Source organism: Lithobates pipiens, unplaced genomic scaffold (genome assembly GCF_037356315.1).
Source record: "Lithobates pipiens isolate NorthernLeopardFrog02 unplaced genomic scaffold, aLitPip1_a1.2 Scaffold_22, whole genome shotgun sequence".
Lineage (NCBI taxonomy): Eukaryota > Metazoa > Chordata > Amphibia > Anura > Ranidae > Lithobates > Lithobates pipiens.
Window position 1 is genome coordinate 268,584,702 of NW_027507784.1, and position 22,821 is coordinate 268,607,522.

The 22,821-nt window shown below is 41.8% G+C and overlaps 1 protein-coding gene across 1 annotated transcript in view; it reads right to left on the reverse strand.

The window, feature by feature from the left end:
- The window catches only part of TMEM130 (transmembrane protein 130), a 79,346-nt gene that overhangs the window by 12,100 nt on the left and 44,425 nt on the right, over positions 1–22,821 (reverse strand). The window contains exons 6-7 of the mRNA XM_077449046.1: positions 17,135–17,337; positions 15,598–15,719 (exon numbers count right to left, since the gene is read on the reverse strand). Coding sequence (XP_077305172.1) covers positions 15,598–15,719; positions 17,135–17,337 — 325 coding nt within the window. The remainder of the gene's footprint in view (positions 1–15,597; positions 15,720–17,134; positions 17,338–22,821) is intronic.

A 22,821-nucleotide genomic window follows, 5' to 3' on the forward strand; every position in this document is an offset into this window, starting at 1 on the left:
ACTTGAGACAGGTCATGTTAGCATTAAGAAAACAAAAAAATGAAGAAAAAAATGAAGAAAAAAATGCGTGGGGGTCCCCCGAAATTCCATACCAGGCCCTTCAGGTCTGGCATGGATATTAAGGGGAACCCCACGCCAAAATAAATGGCGTGGGTGCCCCCCTCAAAATCCACACCAGACCCTTATCCGAGCACGCAACCTGGCAGGCTGCAGGAAAGGGGGGGGGGGCGAGAGAGCACACCCCCTCCTGAACCGTACCAGGCCACATGCCCTCAACATTGGGAGGATGCTTTGGGTTCCCCCCAAAGGCACCTTGTCCCCATGTTGATGAGGACAAGGGCATCATCCCCACAACCTTGGCGGGTGGTTGTGGGGGTCTGTGGGGGGGGGCTTATCGGAATCTAGAAGCCCCCTTTATATAGTATAGCAAAGTTACCATAGGGTTGTATACCTAGGTTGTATATTCTAGGGTACCTGCTCCTATCTTGTAGGATCACCAATCAGGCCCCCACAAAACCTCAATTAATATTTGAATGCTGGTGTTTGCACAGGGCTAGGGAATGTCCTGAAATATTTTACATGAAACCGTGACACCCGCTGGGGTCTCCATTTGTGTATTAGTGTCCAGGTATGATACTGCTTATACCTAGGTAAAGGTCACTAAAGCACCAAGAACTACATTGTAGGAGATAGGGCAGTGCACATGTTCATCAGAGTAAAGTCTGTGCCATATGAAAACTACCAAATCTATCTACTGTTTCTATCTGCAGCTGTGGTCACTCAAAACAATTAGCATACAAAATCTGAAACTGTGCAATGGCAAAAACCACACTTAGTAAATTCATAAGCATGTGATAAAACACAAACTTACAAAATATGAGAACTTCTTAAATATGTCCTGTGCCATCCAATTCATTCAGTGCAATAAAAATCATCTATCAGTGTCCAAATTCATAATCCAAATACATAAAGAGGTTGATTTACTAAAACTGGAGGGTGCAAGCTCCTCCTCTTCCTCGAGTGCCCCCATGGACAGCCGCTTTCCATTGGGGCACTTGTGCGGGCGCGCTCGCAAGTCCTGCTGCTGCATCCATTGATGCAGACAGCAGAACTCGGCCCGGCCCCCGACTCCCACGTCACTGGATTTGATTGACATCAGTGGGAGCCAGTGGCTCCCACTGCTATCAATCTATCCGAGGACCCGAGACAGCAGCTGGAACGTCGCTGGAATGATCGGGTTCATGTAAGTAAAAGGGGGGCTCTGGGGGGCAGTTGCACTACAGAAGGTTTTTCACCATTTAATGCACAGAATGCATTAAGGTGAAAAAGCTTGAGGGTTTACAACCCCTTTAAAACAACCCCGGTCCTCTCTAGCAAATATAGGGTAGACATTACACGATCTTCCCAACCAACATGCGGTTAATTGTTATTTAATCTTCTCTCCTTCCCCAGATCATAGACAGGGGATAAAAGGCGCTATATAGTCTAAAATCCTCTCTACTAAAACAATCCAAAACTATAATGCATTTACATTGAGATGTGTCTATTTCCCAACACTAGGGAAGGTCTCGCCTGTGTACTAGCAGCATTGCTGCCTCCAGCTATGAATCTCAGGCTGCGAACGGACAACAAGATGACGTCACTTCAAACAAGGGCCCTATGCGTTTTCGACATTATGTCATCTTTAGAGAAAAAATAAGTTCCTCATACCTGGACGACTTTTTCATGGTTCCTGCAAATGTAGATTTTGGAAGCTGAAGGCACTGGCAAGGTGGGAGGAGATACTTTGCAGTGCTTTCTATACAGCCTCATAGTTACTTAGCCATCTATAGTATAAAGAGAAACTATTAGATAAGCACCTGAATGACCACAACATACAGGGATATACAATGTAATACTGACATATAATCACACACATAGGTGTGTCTTTTTTCAACCTCACTATGTAAAAGAAGTTTTCAGTTGATCCCTAAACTCTAAATAACCACCTCCAGGTATAAATAGTTAGTACTTTATTTTAACAGTCTGGATAACATGGGGACCCAGTCTTGATGTGTCTAAGCCCTTGTACACACAGTCGGACATTCCGACGGAAAATGTCCGATCGGACCGTGTTGTCGGATAATCCGACTTTGTGTGGGCTCCATCGGACTGTTTCCGTTGCTGGGCTGTAAAACTTTCCGACAACATGATCCGATCAGACTTTGTTCCGATTGTGTGTAGAGAATTCCGATCGGACAAAGTGCTACGCATGCTCAGATCAAATTCCTAGACCAAAGCTATTGGCTCCTAGCCTGAACGTAGTCCCGTCATAACGAAATAACGTCATCACGTTCAGAACGATCCGATTTTCCGACAACTTTGTCCAACCGTGTTTCGGACAAAATCCGTCGGACAAAATCCTACAAATGTTGTTGTCAGAATGTCCGACCGTGTGTACAAGGGCTAAGACCAGTACTAAACATAATAAAGTTCATCAAAAGACAGGGCCTAGTACTATAAAGATCATTAAAGTAAAATTTGGATTTAAACACTGCTAAAATCTTTACTGGATGCTTTTAAACACACAACAGGCTTGTCTTGCACCCTGCACAGTGAAATCCAAGGGTGTGGTGGTGCTCTGGGCATGGATTTTCATTATAGTTCTCATATCCTTCACTGCATCACATGATCTGTATTTGTCAATGTAAGATGATCTATAAGGTGGCCATAGACAGCAGAGGGTTGCCTAAAGATTTTTTAAGATTGGTGCATAAACATGCCAACTCGGACTGCCTATACATGCATGTTTAGGTATATGGAAACATGGATGGGAGCATTAACAGACACTACTGGTGCTGTTTTACCTTGGCACAAAGCAGAAGCTATTGTAAGATAGGCTGAACCAAGTAGTCTTACGTGGTCTACCCGTGACCAAAAACATGCAAATGGGGAAAAGTTCCATTTCAATAGCCATCTGAAGTTCTCGAGGAAGAACATCTTTACTGCAACCCACATAATTTGTCACCTAAAACAATACAGGATGAAAGCTAGCAATACGTAATCCTCTCTCTACCAATGCTGCTCATCAGTTCAGAAGTTTGGATCTGCCTGTACTCATTATAGAACAAAAGGTTCAAACACACAGCTGGGAGTTTTGTTATTTTAGAAAAATCTGACACATTGCTGCTCTCTATTCAACGCCTTCACAGATATTAACAACCCATCTCCATACTGCCAGCAGACGCGCAATGGCAGGAAATGAAAGACTCACTTGTGTACTGTATTTTTCCACACAACACTAGGATCAACTTTAAGAATGTTAGTGTACAACATATGGTCTAGTTATACCGAAATTTTAAGAGGTTTTAAATCCACAAATCTATAGCTTTTGGAACAGTACTCTTTTGTGCAGTATTCTTGGTTGAGCATGTATGAATGCATTACATCGGACGACACTTTCACTGCAAAGTGCTCACCATATACAGTATTCTGTGCTATTGGTGTTGTATTGAACTGCATTGAGTTCCATTTGATGTCGAGTTTCTTTTGGGCCACTATAACTTGTTTTTGCTTTATTGGTTTCTTCTCTGTCCTTTTCTCATATTTAGTGCTGGTTAATTCAGTCCTAGCTAGATCCTCCCTGTTTCTTCCATGTGTCCTCAGCCAGTGTTAGTACTTTGCAGAGACGGGGCTTAGGAAAGTTATTGCCCCCACTTGTTTAGTGCTAGGTAATGCAATTCTAGCTAGACTCTCCCAGTTTTTTCAAAGTTATTGTCTTCTTACAAGACTGGAAACACATCCACTGTACTGCAATTGCCTCAAGTAAAATTGTGTTGGATTCAACTTCTGTGTCTTAGTGAAGAGTTAAGCTTCCTGTGGATGGTGAAAAGTCAGCAGATAACCATGCTGTCTAGACAGAGTGGGTCCAAGGAGGTATGGTAATGCATGAAATGGCATTTGAAGGAGAACATCATATATTGCACCACTATGATGAATAAGGACCAAGGTCCACTCTAGTAGAATTACTCATGTGCTATTATCGTTTACTATTACATATTCTATACAATTTGAAATGTTGGCCAACAGTTTATGAAAATGTCAAACTGAATACACACAAAACTCTGCCCTTCCCTACAAAGTATGATATACAATTAGCCACAGTAAGCCAGTGCCTCTAGGCAGAAACAAAGAAGCTGCATTTGCCCATGTACTTATCTATGACACCTTGTTACATATTTCTGACACACTGATTTGCCATCATCGATAAAGTTATTTCTTATAAGTTTATTTAGATATTGGAATCTAGGGTAGGACCAGTAGCACAAGATTATTATTTTTTTGTCATTGCAGCAAAGGGATTTTGCTGTGGGCAACAAATACTGTGTGTCTACAGAGTCCAAAGACCGAAATCATGCCCATGTCACCACCTAAGCTCTGCATCAGGTATAAATGTTGTGCATAAAGGCAGGTGCAGAAAACGAATGTCAATAAGGACTTTAGTTCATATATTTGCTCCAGTCCAGGGTTTTTCATGCTCCCCTTCGGAAACAAAGACTCTGGTCTATTGATGTTTTTATTGGCTGGTTCCTAATAGAAACATGATAGTCTACCCTCAATAAATTAGTTTACAAAGGTGTTTGCAATTGCAAACGATTTAACCCACATCCTTAACCAGTGCAGGTATCAAAAAGCAGAATAATCTCATATTTTAAGTGGTCCTGCCTATCGATACTTGTACATTTCTGATAGGATGACATCTACATTTTGAAGCACAAAGGTGCCCATGAAGCACCAGAATATTGTAAAGTTGCACACACATACACATAAAATTTCAAAAAGACTCTGTGGTCTTGATTTTTTCCTTACTCAATACAGTTTGGCTAATACCGGGTTTTGAATGTTGGATGGGGGAGGTCTTGTAGTTTCAAGATTTTGTCATATTGAGCCTGTCAGCATTTACCTTCATGTAGCATCCTCCTAGATACTATAGGTACTAGGTTAGGTAAATTTAGTTACTGAGCCACGTGTGATTATTTAGGTCTGTTCTGGGTTTCACTGGCTGCAGGGTTGACTGCTTCACTGTGTCAGTCAAGAAAGGTTCTGGAACATAGTGGGCTGAGAGAGTCTAATCAGCAGCTGAATATTTAAGCAGCCCTGGCCAATCCCTGGGAAGAGGAGGTGCCCATATGATGGCTGGAAAAGAGCATACATACTCTGAGACCTTGAGCAAAGAGGTTCTTTCCCATAGGAGAAGATTCCGGTCTGGAGGGCTGCTGCCCTCCCAGGCAGGCAGCCATGTGTCTGCTGTTCATCGAGGTCCCAGCTAGGGTAGCTGTGGAGCCCATTCTGCTGAAAAATGCTGGAGCTGACTGAAGGACTTTTGTTTGGGGATCTGGTCTGGTAGAGTCAGTGTTGCTCAAGAAGGGGGCATTGAGCCTGGTGTCCTGGAATAGCTTAGTCCATTGAATGCTTGTGCAAAGACTATTCTCACAATAATAGGACGAAAATAAATGTCTTCCAGTTACTACTAGAATTTTTGGATTATACCACCCTACTACTATCTAAGTTCAAGTTCTGCAATAAAACATCAGAAAACCATACTCTAGACAAAGGTTGTGACTGTGACTGTGTGCCTGGTGGGTGCAACATCTGGTAAATACCCTAGGGATAATAAACTGTGGGCTCCTGTGGGGGTGAGCACTCTATACAACTCAGAGTCCTTGGTCAAAAAAGGCCATGTATAATGAGGGCCGGGGCAACTAGCAGATGTACACCTCACATGCATTTGCCCTATGTCAGCCTAGACCTTAGATTTGTGCCATATGCTGAACTAGTATAACTACCTTTGGATCCAGACCACACTTGTAGAGGTGATTTGATAGCAATGCATAAGAGAAACATGAAAAGTGCCACTGCTGACCTCTCTTATTTATAATGCCTGGAAGTCCCTCTGACCAAACCCAGAACAAAACGTATACAGTGACTTTTTTCTGACCCTTCTGTTCTGAACACCTGTTCCAGGTCACAAAGTAGTACATACAGTATCTGATAAAAGTGAGTACACCCCTCACATTTTTGTAAATATTTTATTATATCTTTTCATGTGACAACAATGAAGAAATTACACTTTGCTACAATGTAAAGTAGTGAGAGTACAGCTTGTAGAACTGTGTAAATTTGCTGTCCCCTCAAAATAACTCAACACACAGCCATTAATGTCTAAACTGCTGCCAACAAAAGTGAGTACACCCCTAAGTGAAAATGTCCAAATTGGGCCCAAAGTGTCAATATTTTGTGTAGCCACGATTATTTTCCAACGCTGCCTTAACCCTCTTGGGCATGGAGTTCACCAGAGCTAGAGACCTTGTGCTCCTCCACCTTCCGTTTGAGGATGCCCCACAGATGCTCAATAGGGTTTAGGTCTGGAGACATGCTTGTCCAATCCATCACCTTTACCCTCAGCTTCTTTAGCAAATCAGGTGTCGTCTTGGAGGTGTGTTTGGGGTCAATGTGTTGGATTACTCCGAAGGGAGAGGATCATGCTCTGCTTCAGAATGTCACAGTACATGTTGTCATTCATGTTTCCCTTAATGAACTGTAGCTAAACAGTGCCGGCAGCACTCATGCAGCCCCAGACCATAACACTCCCACCACCATGCTTGACTGTAGGCAAGACACACTTGTCTTTGTACTCCTCACCTGGTTGCCACCACAAACGCTTGACACCATCTGAACCAAATACGTTTATCTTGGTCTGATCAAACCCCAGGACATGGTTCCAGAAATTAATTTCCTTAGTCTGCTTGTCTTCAGCGAACTGTTTGCGGGCTTTCTTGTGCATCATCTTTAGAAGAGGCTTCTTTCTGTGATGACAGCCATGCAGACCAATTTGATGCAGTGTGCGGTGTATGGTCTGAGCACTGACAGGCTGATCTCCCACCCCTTCAACCTCTGCAGCAATGCTGGCAGCACTCATACATCTGTTTCCCAAAGACAACCTCTGGATATTATGCTGAGCACGTGCACACAACTTATTTGATCGACCATGGTGAGGTCTGTTCTGAGTGGAACCTGTCCTCAGTTTCAGGGTCTTGGTAATCTTCTTATAGCTTAGGCCATATTTATTTAGAGCAACAATTCTTTTTTTTCAGATCCTCAGAGAGTTCTTTGCCATCAAGAGCCATGTTGAACTTCCAGTGACCAGTAAGAGATTCAGAGCGATAACACCAAATTTAACACACCTGCTCCTCATTCACACCTGAGACCATGTAACACTAACAAGTCACAAGACACCGGGAGGGAAAATGGCTATTTGGGCCAGTTTGGACATTTTCACTTAGGGGTGTGCTCAATTTATTTTGCCAGCGGTTTAGGCATTAATGGCCGTGTGTTGAGTTATTTTGTGGGGGACAGAAAATTTACACTGTTATACAAGCTGTACACTTACTACTTTACATTGTAGCAAAGTGTCATTTCTTCAGTGTTGTCACATCAAAAGATATAATAAAATATTTACAAAAATGTGAGGGGTGTACTCCCTTTTGTGATATACTGTATAGTGGGGTAAAAAAACAGCCAAGCAACTAAAGTTTTCAAAATCAAATCAAAAAACCAAGCTCCCACATTTCTCTCATATAAATTAGCGTAACAAGCAAGAATACGCATTGCGCCCATTAAAATTCACACGATAATGGTCTGTAGAAAATCTTGGAACTGCTGAAACCCAGGATGCCCTGCTCCCCACATGCTTTCTTTCTACAGATTACAATCATTTTTTTCACCATTAAAGATCTTTTTTTTTTTTTATCCCTCTTTATTTTTTTTGTAAGATGTGCATTTTTTACACAAACAAAAGACCCCATTCTCATAGCAAGTGTATAGATGAGACCGCATTTCTTCTACTTGCCTTTCATCTGTCATTTCCTTTGTAGTGTTTTGATCCAGCATCAACCTACGTCATTCCAATTTGTTTTCATACCTGCAGTTTTCTCTGCGTACATACAAGTCTGTTCTTCTAATAAGGTTCAGATTCTGTGATGGCTCATATCACAAACTGTCTTTTCTGTACATCACACCATGAGTGTAAATTGCTTTCTGCTACTGTGAAGAGTCGTCCTTATTCATCTCCCTGCAATGCTAGCCTCAGAGCTACAAACATGGGGCGCTGTGTATTATACATTTGCGCTTAGCTGCAGCATAAAAAAAATATCAGGATGCTGCTTCATGAAACACCATTTGTAATTGTCTGCTAAGACAGGGTTTTCTTAATGCAATGCAACACATCCAGAAAGGGCATTAAGGCACTTTTGGTCCACCTAACAAAAGATGGGGAAAATAGCTTGGATTCAAATGATAAATCACACCTTTAATTATTTCCAAATAGTCTGTAAGACCTGCTTTTGAAACCATTTTAATGTTATTTCTGCTATTCAATGGTCTTTCTATGTGTTGAGTTATACCAATGCACAGAAATATGTTGGGAGGACAATTCAAAAGCAACACGATTATTTTTTATTTTATTACGATTATTTTTTATTTTATTTATTTGTTTTTAAGGTTGAACTGGATGGACTTGTGTCTTTTTTCAACCTGGCTAACTATGTAACTATGTAACATTGACTCATCGCTGCAAATTTGAAAGGGCCAAGGTAATAGATTCTGAACACAGCGTGCAAATGATACTCCAATGTAATAACTCACACCTGCTCCTTTGCAACCAACATTCTATTAAGACATATTAGGAAAAAATAATTATGTTTTTTTCTTCTCTGGGAAAATCAATATGAATGTGCTCCGGTGATTGCACATTCATGTACAGTGGTCTCATCTTCAAATTAAATTGGCATAAAAAAAGCGAAGACACTACAAAGACCAAGGCCAATCAATGAATGACTTTTCCGATGTGCCAACACAGAATGCACCCCTTTAATGGGACGATATAGGGGGAATTCACTAACACTGGAGCAGACGCTATCTGCAACAGCTGTGCATGGCGACCAGTCAGCTTCTCTCCTCAGCTTGTTTGGTTATGCTTTTAAAATAAAATAAAGAACGTGATAAAATGATCAGCGCTGATCAGCACTGCAACCAATTGGCTGCAGCCGCTGATCAAATTAAAATTTTCCAACAGTCCCGCTGACAGAAATCGATCATTGCCCTACAGCTCTTTTCTACCTGTTACTCAACATGTACATCATTTGTCCTCACAAGACAATTTTTTTGTTTCCTATATTTTCCCTTTCTTTGGTTTTCCTTACCCACGTAAGCCCCGGACCATTTGGCTGGCCAAATACCAGAGCACTTTTTGCAATTCTGCACTGCGTCGCTTTAACTGACAATTGCATGGTCATGCGACCTGGCTCCCAAACAAAATCGACATCCTTTTTTTCCCACAAATAGAGCTTTCTTTTGGTGGAATTTGATCATCTCTGCGGTTTTTATTTTTTGCGCTATAAACAAAAAAATTGTGACAATTTTGAAAAAAAAGCATAATTTTTTACTTTTTGCTATAATAAATATCCCCCCCCCCCCCCCAAAAAAACATTTTTTTCCTCAGTTTAGGCCGATACATATTCTTCTACATATTTTTGGTAAAATAAAATTGCAATAATCGTATATTGATTTTTTTTTTTTTTTTTTTTACTAGTAATGGCAACGATCAGTGATTTTTATTGTGACTGTGACATTATGGCGGACACGTCGGACAATTTTGACACATTTTTGGGACCACTGGCATTAATACAGCGATCAGTGCGATAAAAAATGCATTGATTACTGTAAAAATGTCACTGGCAGTGAAGCAGTTAATGTGTATCCTAGGAAGTGTTCTAACGGAACGGGGATGTGGACTGTGCAGGGAAACTAACAGATCCTTTGTTCATACTCTGTATGAACAGAAGATCTGTCAGTTCTCCCCTCAGAGAAAGTCTGGTCGTGTGTACGCGGCATAAGAATGTGATAGGGAAATTGCATACTACATATTTTCTTATTTAAAATTGTCTAGTGGTATCACAAATATCTAATAATGAATTCCAAGCCCTGGTTAAGGGGCCATACAAGCCATACAAGCTTCAGTCAAAGTCCCACTTCCCTTTCCCCCTTTTTCATTTAGATAGAGATGGAGGCACTGGACCTTACCAGGTCACTGCCTCATTTAACCTCCCTGGCGATATGATTAGTTCTGATTTCAGGTGCTAAAAGCGGTACAATTATTTTGCATGGAAATTTGGCGTTTTATATTGTAGGCCTGCAATTCTTAGGAATAACTCTCTTAAATCTATTCAAACCAGAGTCTAGCAGACATCCCGAGTATGATAAAGTTTATAATATAATAAATAATAATAAAAATTATTCAATAATGTAACCAAATCCAAAAACATTGAAATTTGCTCATTTGCAGAGTTGTCGCTGTCATTAGATTTAGTGTTTGATGATGAATTTCCCCACAAATCGCCATCGCTCAATTCTGCAAGTGATTCTAATTTATTGTCGCTGTTTTCTAGTTGGTCTAAAATCCATTTTGACATAAAGGGACAGTTTTTGGTTGCTATGGGCAATCTCCAAATTCCAGGCAGAAAAAAGAGTATTTATAATATAAAAGTGCATGCAGGGCACTGGACAGACCACTAAGGACAAAGGGGGTGTGTAATTTTTTTATACAGTACTGTAATCTGTAAGATTACAGTACTGTGTGTATTTTGTGTTTTTTTACTTTTTTGAATTTGTCGCCGATCTCCACTCCCGTGCGCCGTAACGTCGCAGGGAATGGAGCTCGGCGGCACTCGGGCACTGTGAAAATCGAGCAGAGGAAGGCTCGATCACACAGCACAGAGGACATCGCTGGATCCAGGGGACAAGGTAAGTAACTCTCCTTGTATCCAGCGATGCCATCCTGAGTCTGGCTCGATGTTACCGCTTATGGTACTGAAATCCCAGACTCGGGATCACCGCCAGGGAGGTTAAAGTCCCAAGCTGTTTTTATTTTTACAAGCCATATAAGGACACAAGTATGGTTTTACCTTAGTTGACTAAAACCAAAGGAATGTTTTTGTTAACTGATCATGGTGTGGCCGAGTCCACTTTCTTCTCTAAGATTGGCCATTTCCTTTAAATTCAAGTGCTATATTACCACAGCCAAACTTGTAAGATCTTAGTCTTGTCTCCAGAGCTGCATCATCCATCATGCAAGCGTCTGGTCTGATTATCGGGCCACGCCTTTATGGTGGGGGACTCTGTGCTGAAACAGCATCTTTAGTTAAATAATGTTATTTTTTCTAATATTATCTCTATTTGTATCTGTCATTATCTTTGTTAAATGTTGTACTTATAAGTATTTGTGTGACCTCTCTTTGCACATTTCAAATAAAACCTCAAAACTGTGATGGAACAGAGTGTTATTCCCTTTTATTTGTATGCATTTCCTCTCACTTCCTACTGTATCTTCAGGACAGGGCATGAACATAAATCTCCCCAACAGGACAGAGAAAACAAAAATAAGCCAGCAGGGGTTTTAGTCCTTCCCTACTCCCTAATCTAAAACTAAATCACTTTACATAGAGCAGGGAATGATTAAAATTCATACTGGGGTTTTACTACTATCCACCTCTGTATTTTAAAGTATACTGTATGTCCAGGCAAAACTTTTTTTCTTCGTTCTGAAAAGGTTTCTACTGCTATCCAGGTTTCCGCTAAAGAGATTTTTACTTGTTATTGTTATGAAGATCACATTTTCACAGACAGGAGGTTATAGAAATCTTCGACAACACAGTAGGGGAAGGCTAGAACCCTGGTCATCTGTTCTATGATGTCTTGTCTTTGTTGATGATTTTTCCTCATTTCCAATCTGTTGAAACTGTTGTTCCTGACACAGGATGTGAAGGGACAATGTATGAGAGCAGTGGCTCTTCTGAGTTTCTCTCTCCTCATTGGCTCACACAGCAGCAGGAGCCATTAGCTCCTGCTGCTGTCAATCACAGCCAGGGAGCCAAGGAGGAGATAGTGGAGACGGGGCTGAGCAATGTCCATTCATAGGAGCGCGACTCGGGAGTGAGCCTGCAAGAGGCTTGCCATTGGGGGCATTCGGCACAGGGAAGGAGACAGGACCACCGGCAGGAGACCGAAAAAGAAGAATCACTTTAAATACTGTGGTAAAAACTTCACTCACATGAATTTTTGCCCAGTTTACACCCAAAATCAAGTTTAAGGGTTCAGACAAATTCTTTTTATAAAAGTTTTAAATAATCATATAACAAGTGTGCTTAATACCCCTTGGTATAACAGCTGATATTCTCACAGCAAAAGAACCACAAATGTGAATACCTTCTGTTTTACCCATACTGTAATACTGGCACAGGTGGTTGGTGCGTGACCATATTGTTCTTCAGGTATTTTGCAATTAGATGTTCCATAAATTATGATGGGTTGGCAACACATACTACTTGTCAGGGTCAGATAGGTACACAATAGAGAACACAAGTCACAGAAGGAAAGAGAATCTGTGAAACAACCACAAGGAAATATGGCTTTTCAGAAGCCCCTCACCTAATGCATTCTCAGCTAGAACACTAATCAGGAATTAGGAACTAATAAGCTCTTGGGGGGGAAGATACACAATTTGTTTCACAAAGCCTGGGAATCATAACCCCTGCACCTACAAAAAATGTTGTAACCTCCTATGTTCTTTCCCTTACTTTAATACGTTGGACGCTGTACTTCTTGCACCCACAGTCTAACTGACCAAACTGTACAACAGTTTCATGGCAACACTAGGGGGTGGCTCTCTATCACTGGCTCATGTCAGATCCCTGCAACACACCTACCAGGATTGGCCGAAACAGGCTAGGGTCTAACGCCGGCCATACACGGTTCGAATCTCAACCGGTCCCTTTTGAACTGGCCAAGATTCAAATCGTTAATGGGCGGCTGAACGTACCAAGTTGATTGACCGATCAACTTGGGTATAACCAGCCTGTTGGATTCGCTTGAGATTATTGCAAGCGACTGCTATAGCCACTAGCCGCTAGTGATAATCAGTGTCTACTCCCGGCGGGGATGGCTTCCCCCGTGGGAGAAGACAATGGCCCAGCAGGAGGGATTCTGTGTTGATGGGGAAAGAAATTTGCTCCGTGTATGGTCGGCCTAAGTGAATCCTTCTTCAGCTGCTGACCCACATATCCACCCAATTAACGAGGCATTCTAAACGAAAGCTCTCCCTACCATTACAGCCTTCATGCTTGCCAATATTAGGAGGTTCTGTTAAAGTGTATCTAAATGCAAAAATATAATATATTGCAGCTTACTAGTCCTTAGATGACATGCCCATATTAGTATTCCTTTTTCAGATTTTTTTTCCCCTAATATTCACCTGTTAATCTTGCAAATAACATGTTAACACTCACTGCTTCACTGTATTTATAGAGAAAGCCATGGTTTCCACCCAGGCAGGACTTCATACTTCTCTTTCTCTATACAGGGAGGAGTAATGATGGGATTAGTAGTTTGCACAAGATAGATAACATTGTATAGGCTTCCAGTTCAATTTACAGGAAGTTACAAGCACTGTATTTCTGGCCAGATCAACAAGTGTTTTATGTACAGCCTTATCAGTGCCCATCATTGTGGCCTCATCAGTGCACATCAGTGAAGAAGCAAAATTACTTTTTATGACAAAAACTAAGAAAAGGTTTTTTTTTTTCAAAATTCTTATGTTTGTTTAGCAAAACATAAAAAACTCAGTGGTGATTAACCAGTTCCTGACCGGCGCACACTGATGTACGTCGGCAGAATGGCACGGGCAGGCATATTGGCGTACAGGTACGTCCATCTTTAAATGCCGCCCTGCCATCGCCGGTCAGGACCCCCATGAGTCCGGTTGCGGGTCCCGCGGACTCGATCGCTGTGGGGATACCCGCGATCGTCTCACGGGGCGGCTGTCGTTGTAAACAGCATCTCCCCGTTCTGCCTAGCAACAAGTGACGCTGATCTCTGGCCATGTGATTGGAGCAGAGATCAGTGTTCACTAACACACAGCCCAGCCCTCCACAGTTAGTAACACGCCTTTAGGAACACTTAACCCCTACACTGCCACCCCCTGGTTAACCCCTTCACTGCCAGTGTCATTTACACAGGAATCAATGCATTTGTATAGCATTGATTGCTGTATAAATGACAATGGTCCCAAAAATGTCCGATGTGTCCGCCACAATGTCGCAGTCACAATAAAAAATCGCTGATCGCCGCCATTACTAGTAAAAAAAATTATTAATAAAAATGCTATAACTCTATCCCCTATTTTGTAAACGCTATAACTTTTGCGCATACCAATCAATAATCAATTTTTTTTTTTACCAAAAATATGTAGAAGAATACGTATCGCCCTAAGCTGAGGGAAAAAAATGTTTTTTTTAATATATTTTTGGGGGATATTTATTATAACAAAAAGTAAAAAATATTGCTTTTTTTCAAAATTGTCGCTCTATTTTTGTTTATAGCGCAAAAATAAAAACCGCAGGGGTGATCAAATACCACCAAAAGAAAGCTCTATTTGTGGAAAAAAAAGGACGTCAGTTTTGTTTGGGAGCCACGTCGCACAACCGTGCAATTGTCAGTTAAAGCAATGCAGTGCCGAATCGCAAAAAGTGGTCTGGTCTTAAGCCAGCAAAATGGTCCGGTCTGAAAGTGATTAAATACCCCCAAAAGAAAGCTCTATCCGTCTCCAAAAAATTATAAATATTTAATTTGGGTAGAGTTTTGCATAATCCCGCTATTATCATTCAAAGTGTGACAGAGCTGAAAGCTGAAAATTGGCCCTGGCAGGAAGGGAGTTAAAGTGCCCAGTATTGAAGTGGTTAAAGGCCCACTATAATGAAAACTATTGTATTTTGGTAACTGTATTGTGTTAATATGTTTACAGCATTAACATTTTACAAACATGTATAATGTATTATTGTTATTTCACATACCTGAATTGTACATAGAAATTATTTTACTGGTAGGGGTGCTTACAATGGTTACACAGCACACACATTACACTACCCTTTAAATAACACCCTCTCTCCCAGCAATCACTATACAGCACAAGAGAAAAGACATCCACTCTCAGAAAATGTGTATATTTGAACCTTTATAGGAAATGACTACAAGCTTCTCCCACTGTTTACATAACAATAGGTTATGGTTTGAAAGTACGTTTGAGATTTGAAATTATGTCGAGATATTTTTGAAGGTGTTTGTATTTTAACTTTATACTGCCTGACAATGGGTTCATTTAAGAGCTTTAATAAGCAGTTTTTAAAAGTGAAGTGCTTTTTTTTTGGCGTAGGGCTTCCCCTTTAAATCCATACCAGGTGACGGGGCTAGCGAGGTGTCAATCTCGCAGATGGAGGCAGCGACATTCCCTTCTTTTGCTAGTCCCGTCTACCTGGAGCTACGTTCAAATTGAACGGACTTTACTTTGTGTGTGGGCAAGTCCATTCATTTCAAAAGTCCGGTGGACTAGCCCACACACGGGATTGTCCAATAGTGTGTACGCGGCATTATTAATATAAAAAGGGTGGTAATCCCAGGAGATTGGTTTGCATATTACTCTACTTTGAACCAGCTTGACTAGTGACTTACCTCCACCATGGACTTTGTATGTGTGTTGTGGCTGGCAGCTTTGAATAGGGTGTAGAAGATGTAACCAACAGCAATGACAATGAATGCACAGCAAGGAAGGACGAACCAAAGGGGGTGCACACCTGTAGGAGTGGATGAAAAGTCACTTTTATAGGATATATAGACAAGAGGGAGGGTATGACAGGGTCACGTAAATTTGTTGTGCCACATCCTAAAACATAACGAAAAAGAAGATGGGAAGAAGTTCATATGAACTGGAACTTTTATAGTTGTTTAACCCAGAACTACACTTAGCCATATGAAGTTGTGGGAGAAGATAAGAGGTCTGTCCAGCCGGCGTCCTGCAAATGAAGTCTGCAGACTGAACTTCTTCCCCAAGAGGGGACTGCAGATTTCTCTTCACATTACCTCTGCAGGATTTCTACAATTTCTATTGGAGTATAGACAGACTGGGGGATGTACCTCGAGCACTGGCGGAGTTAAATATACCTATATGGTCCTGTATAATTACTTGTTTTTATCAAATGGTGCCCATCCGCTATTGCCATACCTGTTAGCAGTATTATTCTACAAAAACGTTGTACCTACACACCCCTGAAGAAGGACATGCTTTTTCAAGCTCCGAAACGCGTAGGGTGTTTCTGTTCAAATGAATGATACGACGTAATCAAACATAGCATCAATACTGGTTGTATATATACCTGTGGGTGTACTTTTTAATGCATACTGTATATTTAATTGCTTTTTGTTTGTTTTATGTAATAAAATAATTTGTATATTATTATAATTTGTACGTGTCTTAAAAGTCCACCCCCAGGGGATCCCATCTTCTTTTTCTTTATAGGATATATGAGCAAAGTACTGTCCCCTGATAGAATATGACACCATTAAGATCAAGACTCAACACAACTGGGCCTTTATAACATAATCGGGGCATAGTGTGTTCTCCTGATTCAAGGCAGAGCTGACACTTTGCCTACTGGCTGTAAACTACAGACATGATACATTATAGATACATTATAGAATTTATTTTATAGATCATACTTTAGCTATCACCTGTTAAATCTTAGGAAGAAAAAGGATATCCTTTATTATTACTCTAAAACAGTCCTAAGACAGCGCTGCGCAAACTGTTGCTGCTATATGAATCCTGTATAATAAAAATAATAATAATAATAATAAATTGAAGGCAGCTAATAAAGAGCTACACATGCAATGATGTTTTTTATTGAAATATAGACATAGATTAAGTAAACCATTCATTGTATTGGTAATATAACATTTATTTTGAAGCTGCCCTGGGCCGTTTACACTCTGTGGCAAGGAGCAATATTAAAATTAAAGTAATCTATGGCTACTAATCTAATTTAATAATTTGTAGTCTGGTTTCAGCTAACTGAACTCCCGTTGGTGATTATGCACTTCTTTATTGAAAAAACCTATAGGTACTTCTGCTGCTCTGCATGTTTTTTTGTTTTTATTTTTATTTTGCACAGAATGACTCATTAATAATGATTCTCTTTAACCCACTGCTTACCTGTAGAATTAACAGTAATGCTGTAATGTGTTACCAGCATACTGACTTCATTTTGGGCTTTTACACTCAAGCAGAAGCATCCTGCTGTTTTGAAGACATGTTTTATATTGTAGGTGGTGCCATTTATCACCACTGGGTGGCAGTCTTCTCCATCCAAAGACACACAATCAGACTTCATAAGCCAGCAAACAGCCAATGGAGGACTGAAACACACAAAGAGGTGTCATATAATTAGGCAAGAACATTGAAACATAAAACAGGGTCCTTTCACATGGGCGGCCCAATCAGTTTTTCAGGCGGACCTGATCGGACCCTCCATTCACCCCTATAGTGCAGCGGATGTCAGCCGTGGCAGGTGGCAGCAGACCGATCCTGTCTACCAAATCCAGACAGATGGTGACAATATTTTCCATCCGTCTGGTTTTCACCCGATTTCCCCATAAGGGAGAGCAGGACTCTGTCTCCATTCTGCACAGTGGAGCGGAGACGGACCTGTCATCCGCCAGGTCAGCGGGGATCAGTGGAGCGATCCCCCACTGAGGAAAGCGGAGACCGCCAAGCAAGCCACCCATGTGAAAGGACTCATAAGGTGTCATAGAATTAGAAATAACTAACCAAATAAAAAAATAAAAAACAATTTGTCCAATAGACTGAAAGGAAAGATTTTATAACATCTGCATTGTAGCAACACAAAAAAGAGTTATTATTGGCAATCCGATATAAGCCTACCTAAATCTCCTTTCATGTTGTGACTGCTGCCTATTTACTGGCTATCACTTTCCACAGCTTCCTGAACCCCTACACGCTTTGTTGTTAACTTTTAATTTCTAGGAACTATATATCCCATGGTACCTCGTTGCCTGCAAGCAATTTCTGCACTGACTCCGCCTCCTGAAGCTCCTCCTCTCAGCACCTCTGTAGTTGAGAAGGCAGGCTCTGTGAAATGTGTAACACAGCAGTGCCTACTTATAGGGCATAGTGAATACTTGCCACTTAATTCAAGGAAGTAAATGTGTGGGATCTTCACAAAGTAAATTTACAAACTTTAAGATCATTCAGAAAAATAGGAGTAGGCTACAAATACTTAAACTCGAATGTGGAAATTAACCTGATTTTACATTTTGACCATAGATGTGCTATAAAGCATTCCATTTTCACACTTCACATTCACTTCTGGACCTAGAACACTAGGATTTGAATTAAAATCTGACACAGCCTCATTAATTAAGTAGATGGTCTGACAGGCATTTCATAGTTTGTCAAATGTTTATTTTAAGCCCTCGGTCAGACTGAACACAGCTTTAAAATCTTGCAAGTTCAGCTGAAGTCGCATAATTTCAAAGCCAAATTTCAGTCTGACTTCGGAAGCGACTTTTAAAGACATCTGTGCGGATTCATGCACAGATATCTACTGAAATTGCCCCTGAAGTAGCCAAAAGTAGTGCAGGAAAGACTTTTGAAAATTGGTGCGGCGTCACACTAATTGGGACGCTCCTATTGCCGGCAATAGGCTCCGATTTGACATGCGATTTGACCTGTGAAATCGTATGTAAAATTGCGTTAATGTGAACGGGGGCTAAAAGGTATCTCAAGAAAGGCGCTTGCGCGGGAGCCCCAAGATGGCCGCCTATCACTCCTGACCTATGGCGCACATAGCTCCTCTCACAGCCACCCAGGACAGTCACCAATGGGACATCCCAGCCCCTGAGACACCCATGCACACCCCAGGATGTCCAGACTGGCCACCAGACAAGATCTCGGGCCACAATTCAACACGTCATCGTGGTGTGGGTGTACCAAGATGGAGGCCACCACCGCAGCAGAACATGCGGCCATCTGGGGGGGTTCAGGCCACAGAATACCCCACAAAACTCTATTCAAACCTAGGACATGGGGTTGGGTCTTACATGCATGTTATGGTATTTTCAAGCAGCAAGAATTAGCTCAAATATCCGCTGAGTACTCCAGACTTGAGAAACCTGACTGGGTTCAAATAGAGAAACAGGCAGCCCCCACCTACACCTTAGATTATCTCCTATGGGTCCCCTCCAAGGCTCACCCCCCAATATTATCGCCCATCCTATCACAAACCCTGACTCTCTGGGACAAAATGAGATCTGAGACCTCACTGACCTCTGAATGTCGGCCCCTTGCACATATCTTTCACAATCCAAACTTTATCCTCGGTTGAGACATTAAATCCTCCTGGTGGTTGGACAAGGGGTTGTATCGCAATGGCCATTTCTTCACTCCCTCGGGACCAATTTCCCAAAGCTACTGTGCTCAGAAACTTGAAATTCCGAGCTTGGAGCAATACAGATTTCAACAAATACAATACTTTCTCCATAAGATCTGGAAGGGGAAACCTTGCCCCTCCCAAATTCACACCCTACGAACTGTGGTGTGGACAGGCCATAGGTCAGATGGGTGGAATCTCCATCATCTACCAGTCGCTCACTCACCTGTCTTGCAAATCACTTTATGTGAAACTATCTGAAACCTTGGACCTGCACTTGGGCATCTCTTACATGTAATAACAACGCTTTTTCATAGCTTTACTGGAAATAGTGTATTTCATGTTTTTGTATTAAAAAAAATAAAAATCTTTGAAAGAAAAGGTATTACAAACCAAAATGTTAATTCCAATTTAGATAGAAAGGGGTAGAACCTCTGTGTTTTTACAGCTATATGTGGCCCTGTTGAGTTACCGTATATACTCGAGTATAGGCCGACCCGAATATAAGCCGAGGCCCCCAATTTACCCCCAAAAAACTGGAAAACTTATTGACTCGTGTATAAGCCGAGGGTGAGACATGGCTGTCCATCCCTGTGTGTCCGTCCATCCCTGTGTGTGTGTCCGTCCATCCATCCCTGTGTGTGTGTCCATCCATCCATCCATCCCTGTGTGTGTGTCCGTCCATCCATCCCTGTGTGTGTATCCATCCATCCATCCATCCCTGTGTGTGTGTGTGTGTGTGTGTGTGTGTGTATCCATCCATCCATCCATCCATCCATCCCTGTGTGTGTGTGTGTGTGTATCCATCCATCCATCCATCCATCCCTGTGTGTGTGTGTGTGTGTGTGTGTGTGTGTGTGTGTGTGTGTGTGTGTGTGTGTCCATCCATCCATCCATCCCTGTGTGTGTGTCCGTGCAGCCTTGTGTGTGTGTCCAGCCTACCTGTGTCCCGAGCCTCCGTCCCGAGCCTCCTCCGTCCCGAGCCTCCTCCGTCCCGTGCCTCCTCCGTCCCGTGCCTCCTCCGTCCCGTGCCTCCTCCGTCCCGTGCCGTGCCGATGGATCGCCGCTCCAGGATCGCCGCTCTTCTCGGCGGCCATTCTACAATTCAAAAGCCGCGCCTCCGCCTCCGCCTGTGATAGGCGGAACACTCAATTTCCCAGCAGCCTGTGTTCCGCCTATCACGGACATCGTCTCATCCTCGTCCGTAGTACGAGGATGAGACGATGTCCGTGATAGGCGGAACACAGGCTGCTGGGAAATTGAGTGTTCCGCCTATCACAGGCGGAGGCGGAGAAGGAGGCGCGGCTTTTGAATTTTAATGTCCGCCGTCTGTCTGCTCGATACGCTGATCGAGCAGTCAGACAGCGGTGACTCGAGTATAAGCCGAGGGGGCACTTTCAGCCTCAAAAAAGAGGCTGAAAATCTCGGCTTATACTCGAGTATATACGGTATCTCTTGCTTTCTTTGCGGTCAACATTTTCTCAGAACAGGATAAGAGTAGACATCTCCAACAGGAACACAGCAATAAAAAAAAAAAAAATTAAAACAGGTAGACGGGTAGTTTTTTTTATAGCTTTCTGTTCTCCACATTGGAGATTTTTCACTTTTTGGCGCTTTTATTAATCTTTTTTCACCCCCCTTCTTTTTTTTTCCCCGCTCTTGACACCCGTCATTCATTCACTTCACATTCTCCCCCTTTCCTCCTTGTTCCACTTGTCCCTGTTGCCCCCTCTTTACCCTCCCCTTTCCTTTCCTCCCAAACCCCCCCTTTTCTCTTCTATTTTCTTTTTCCTGCTTCCCACCGCTTTCTTGCCCCCCTATCCTCCCCTTCCCCCTGTTCCCCTATTATGCTCCCCCTTCTCCCTCCCTCTTCCATTTGTTTACACACTCCCGATCTTATATTATTGCATCACGCTTCACAAATATCTAATTTTTTTTCCCCTAGTCTGCCCTTGACTGTCGTGGCCGCCTTGGGTATCGCCCCTTCCCGGTCCGCGAGACTCTCCACCTCAGCTCCCATTTGGAGCTATATCTGGATTGCTTTTCTTGCCCCATTACCAAATGGGCACCGCATTAGACCTTAACAAGTAAGTTTAGGTTGTGGGGTTGATACCCCTCTACTTATTCTGCCTTCCCTAGTTATTAATACTTTCCTTTTACATTTATGTAAAATTTTTCAGATTATCACACGTGTTTGCTCCTCATGAGTGGCACTAAAGCCACGAAATACGCCGAACTACCGACTGCCGTGTTTTTATTATTATCAAGACTTAACAAATTTATGTACCATCATGTATTTATCTTCTACTTTTCCAGGCTCAATGAGACCATAGGCACCGCAAGTAATAATAGATGAACCATTGCATATATTGTATTGTTTTGGATGAATCAAGGAATTGAATGCTTTATATCATGTGAGATCATTATTGTCCTCAACATACTGTATAGTATATTATTGTTGCTATTATATATTGTACTGTGACTGCATTGCCATGCCTCATTCTATATATTTATACAATTTGTACCATTGTTATTACCATTATTTATAGATATATTTTTTACCTAGTCCTTCAATAAAATTTCCTTTTTACTCAACCAATTATATTTATTGCTGTCCGGTGCTTCAAATAAAGTCCCAATTTCCCTCTGGTGTTTTATACACCTTCTTTGCCTAATGTAAGGGAATTGAGTGGGGGGAAACTGTATCTTACAGGAAGTGGGGAAGTGAATCCTTCCACCAGAAAGCCAACAGTCGGCTTAACAAACTGTTGCTTGTAAAAGTAAAAGTCCATGATGCTGCCAATGTAAGCTTTACATTGGCAGCAGTGTAAGGGTAAGAAGAATACATCACTGACCTCTTTAGTTGAATGTACTGTGAACTAACTTATCCTCATGCATCACAACAGAGCCTTTGAAGTAAGTTTCAATGGTTTCTAACAGTTTACAAGCACATGATATTTGTTTACATTAGAAGGCTCATTTGCTGCCAAGACCCCATTGCCAATCGAAATAAGGGAAGATTAGCTATGATTTCAGTGCTTCTGTTGTGAACATTGAAGATTAATTTCTCTTCAATGCCTTAAGCTAGAGAGGTCAGTAAAGACTTATTTTAATGTGTGTTTACTGCTTGTTAATACTTGTAAATAGTTTAATGTACATATTCTGCAGGTCTACACCAAAATAAAAAAATAAACTTGTAACAAGAGTGTAAGGTGAGGTAGAGTTGTCTGTTGGTCATCACGTTCTCCGTGTTTCTCCCCTCGGGGTAGAGTTGTCTGTTGGTCATCACGTTCTCCGTGTTTCTCCCCTCTTGCCAAGGAGGGGTCACATGAAATGCCTACCTAAGGATGGATTCTTCTGGGCTACGTTAGGCACATTGTACAGGGTCACTGCCATATACATGGGGTACTTTTACTTGATCCACACTCATGCCCCAAACAAATGACTAAAC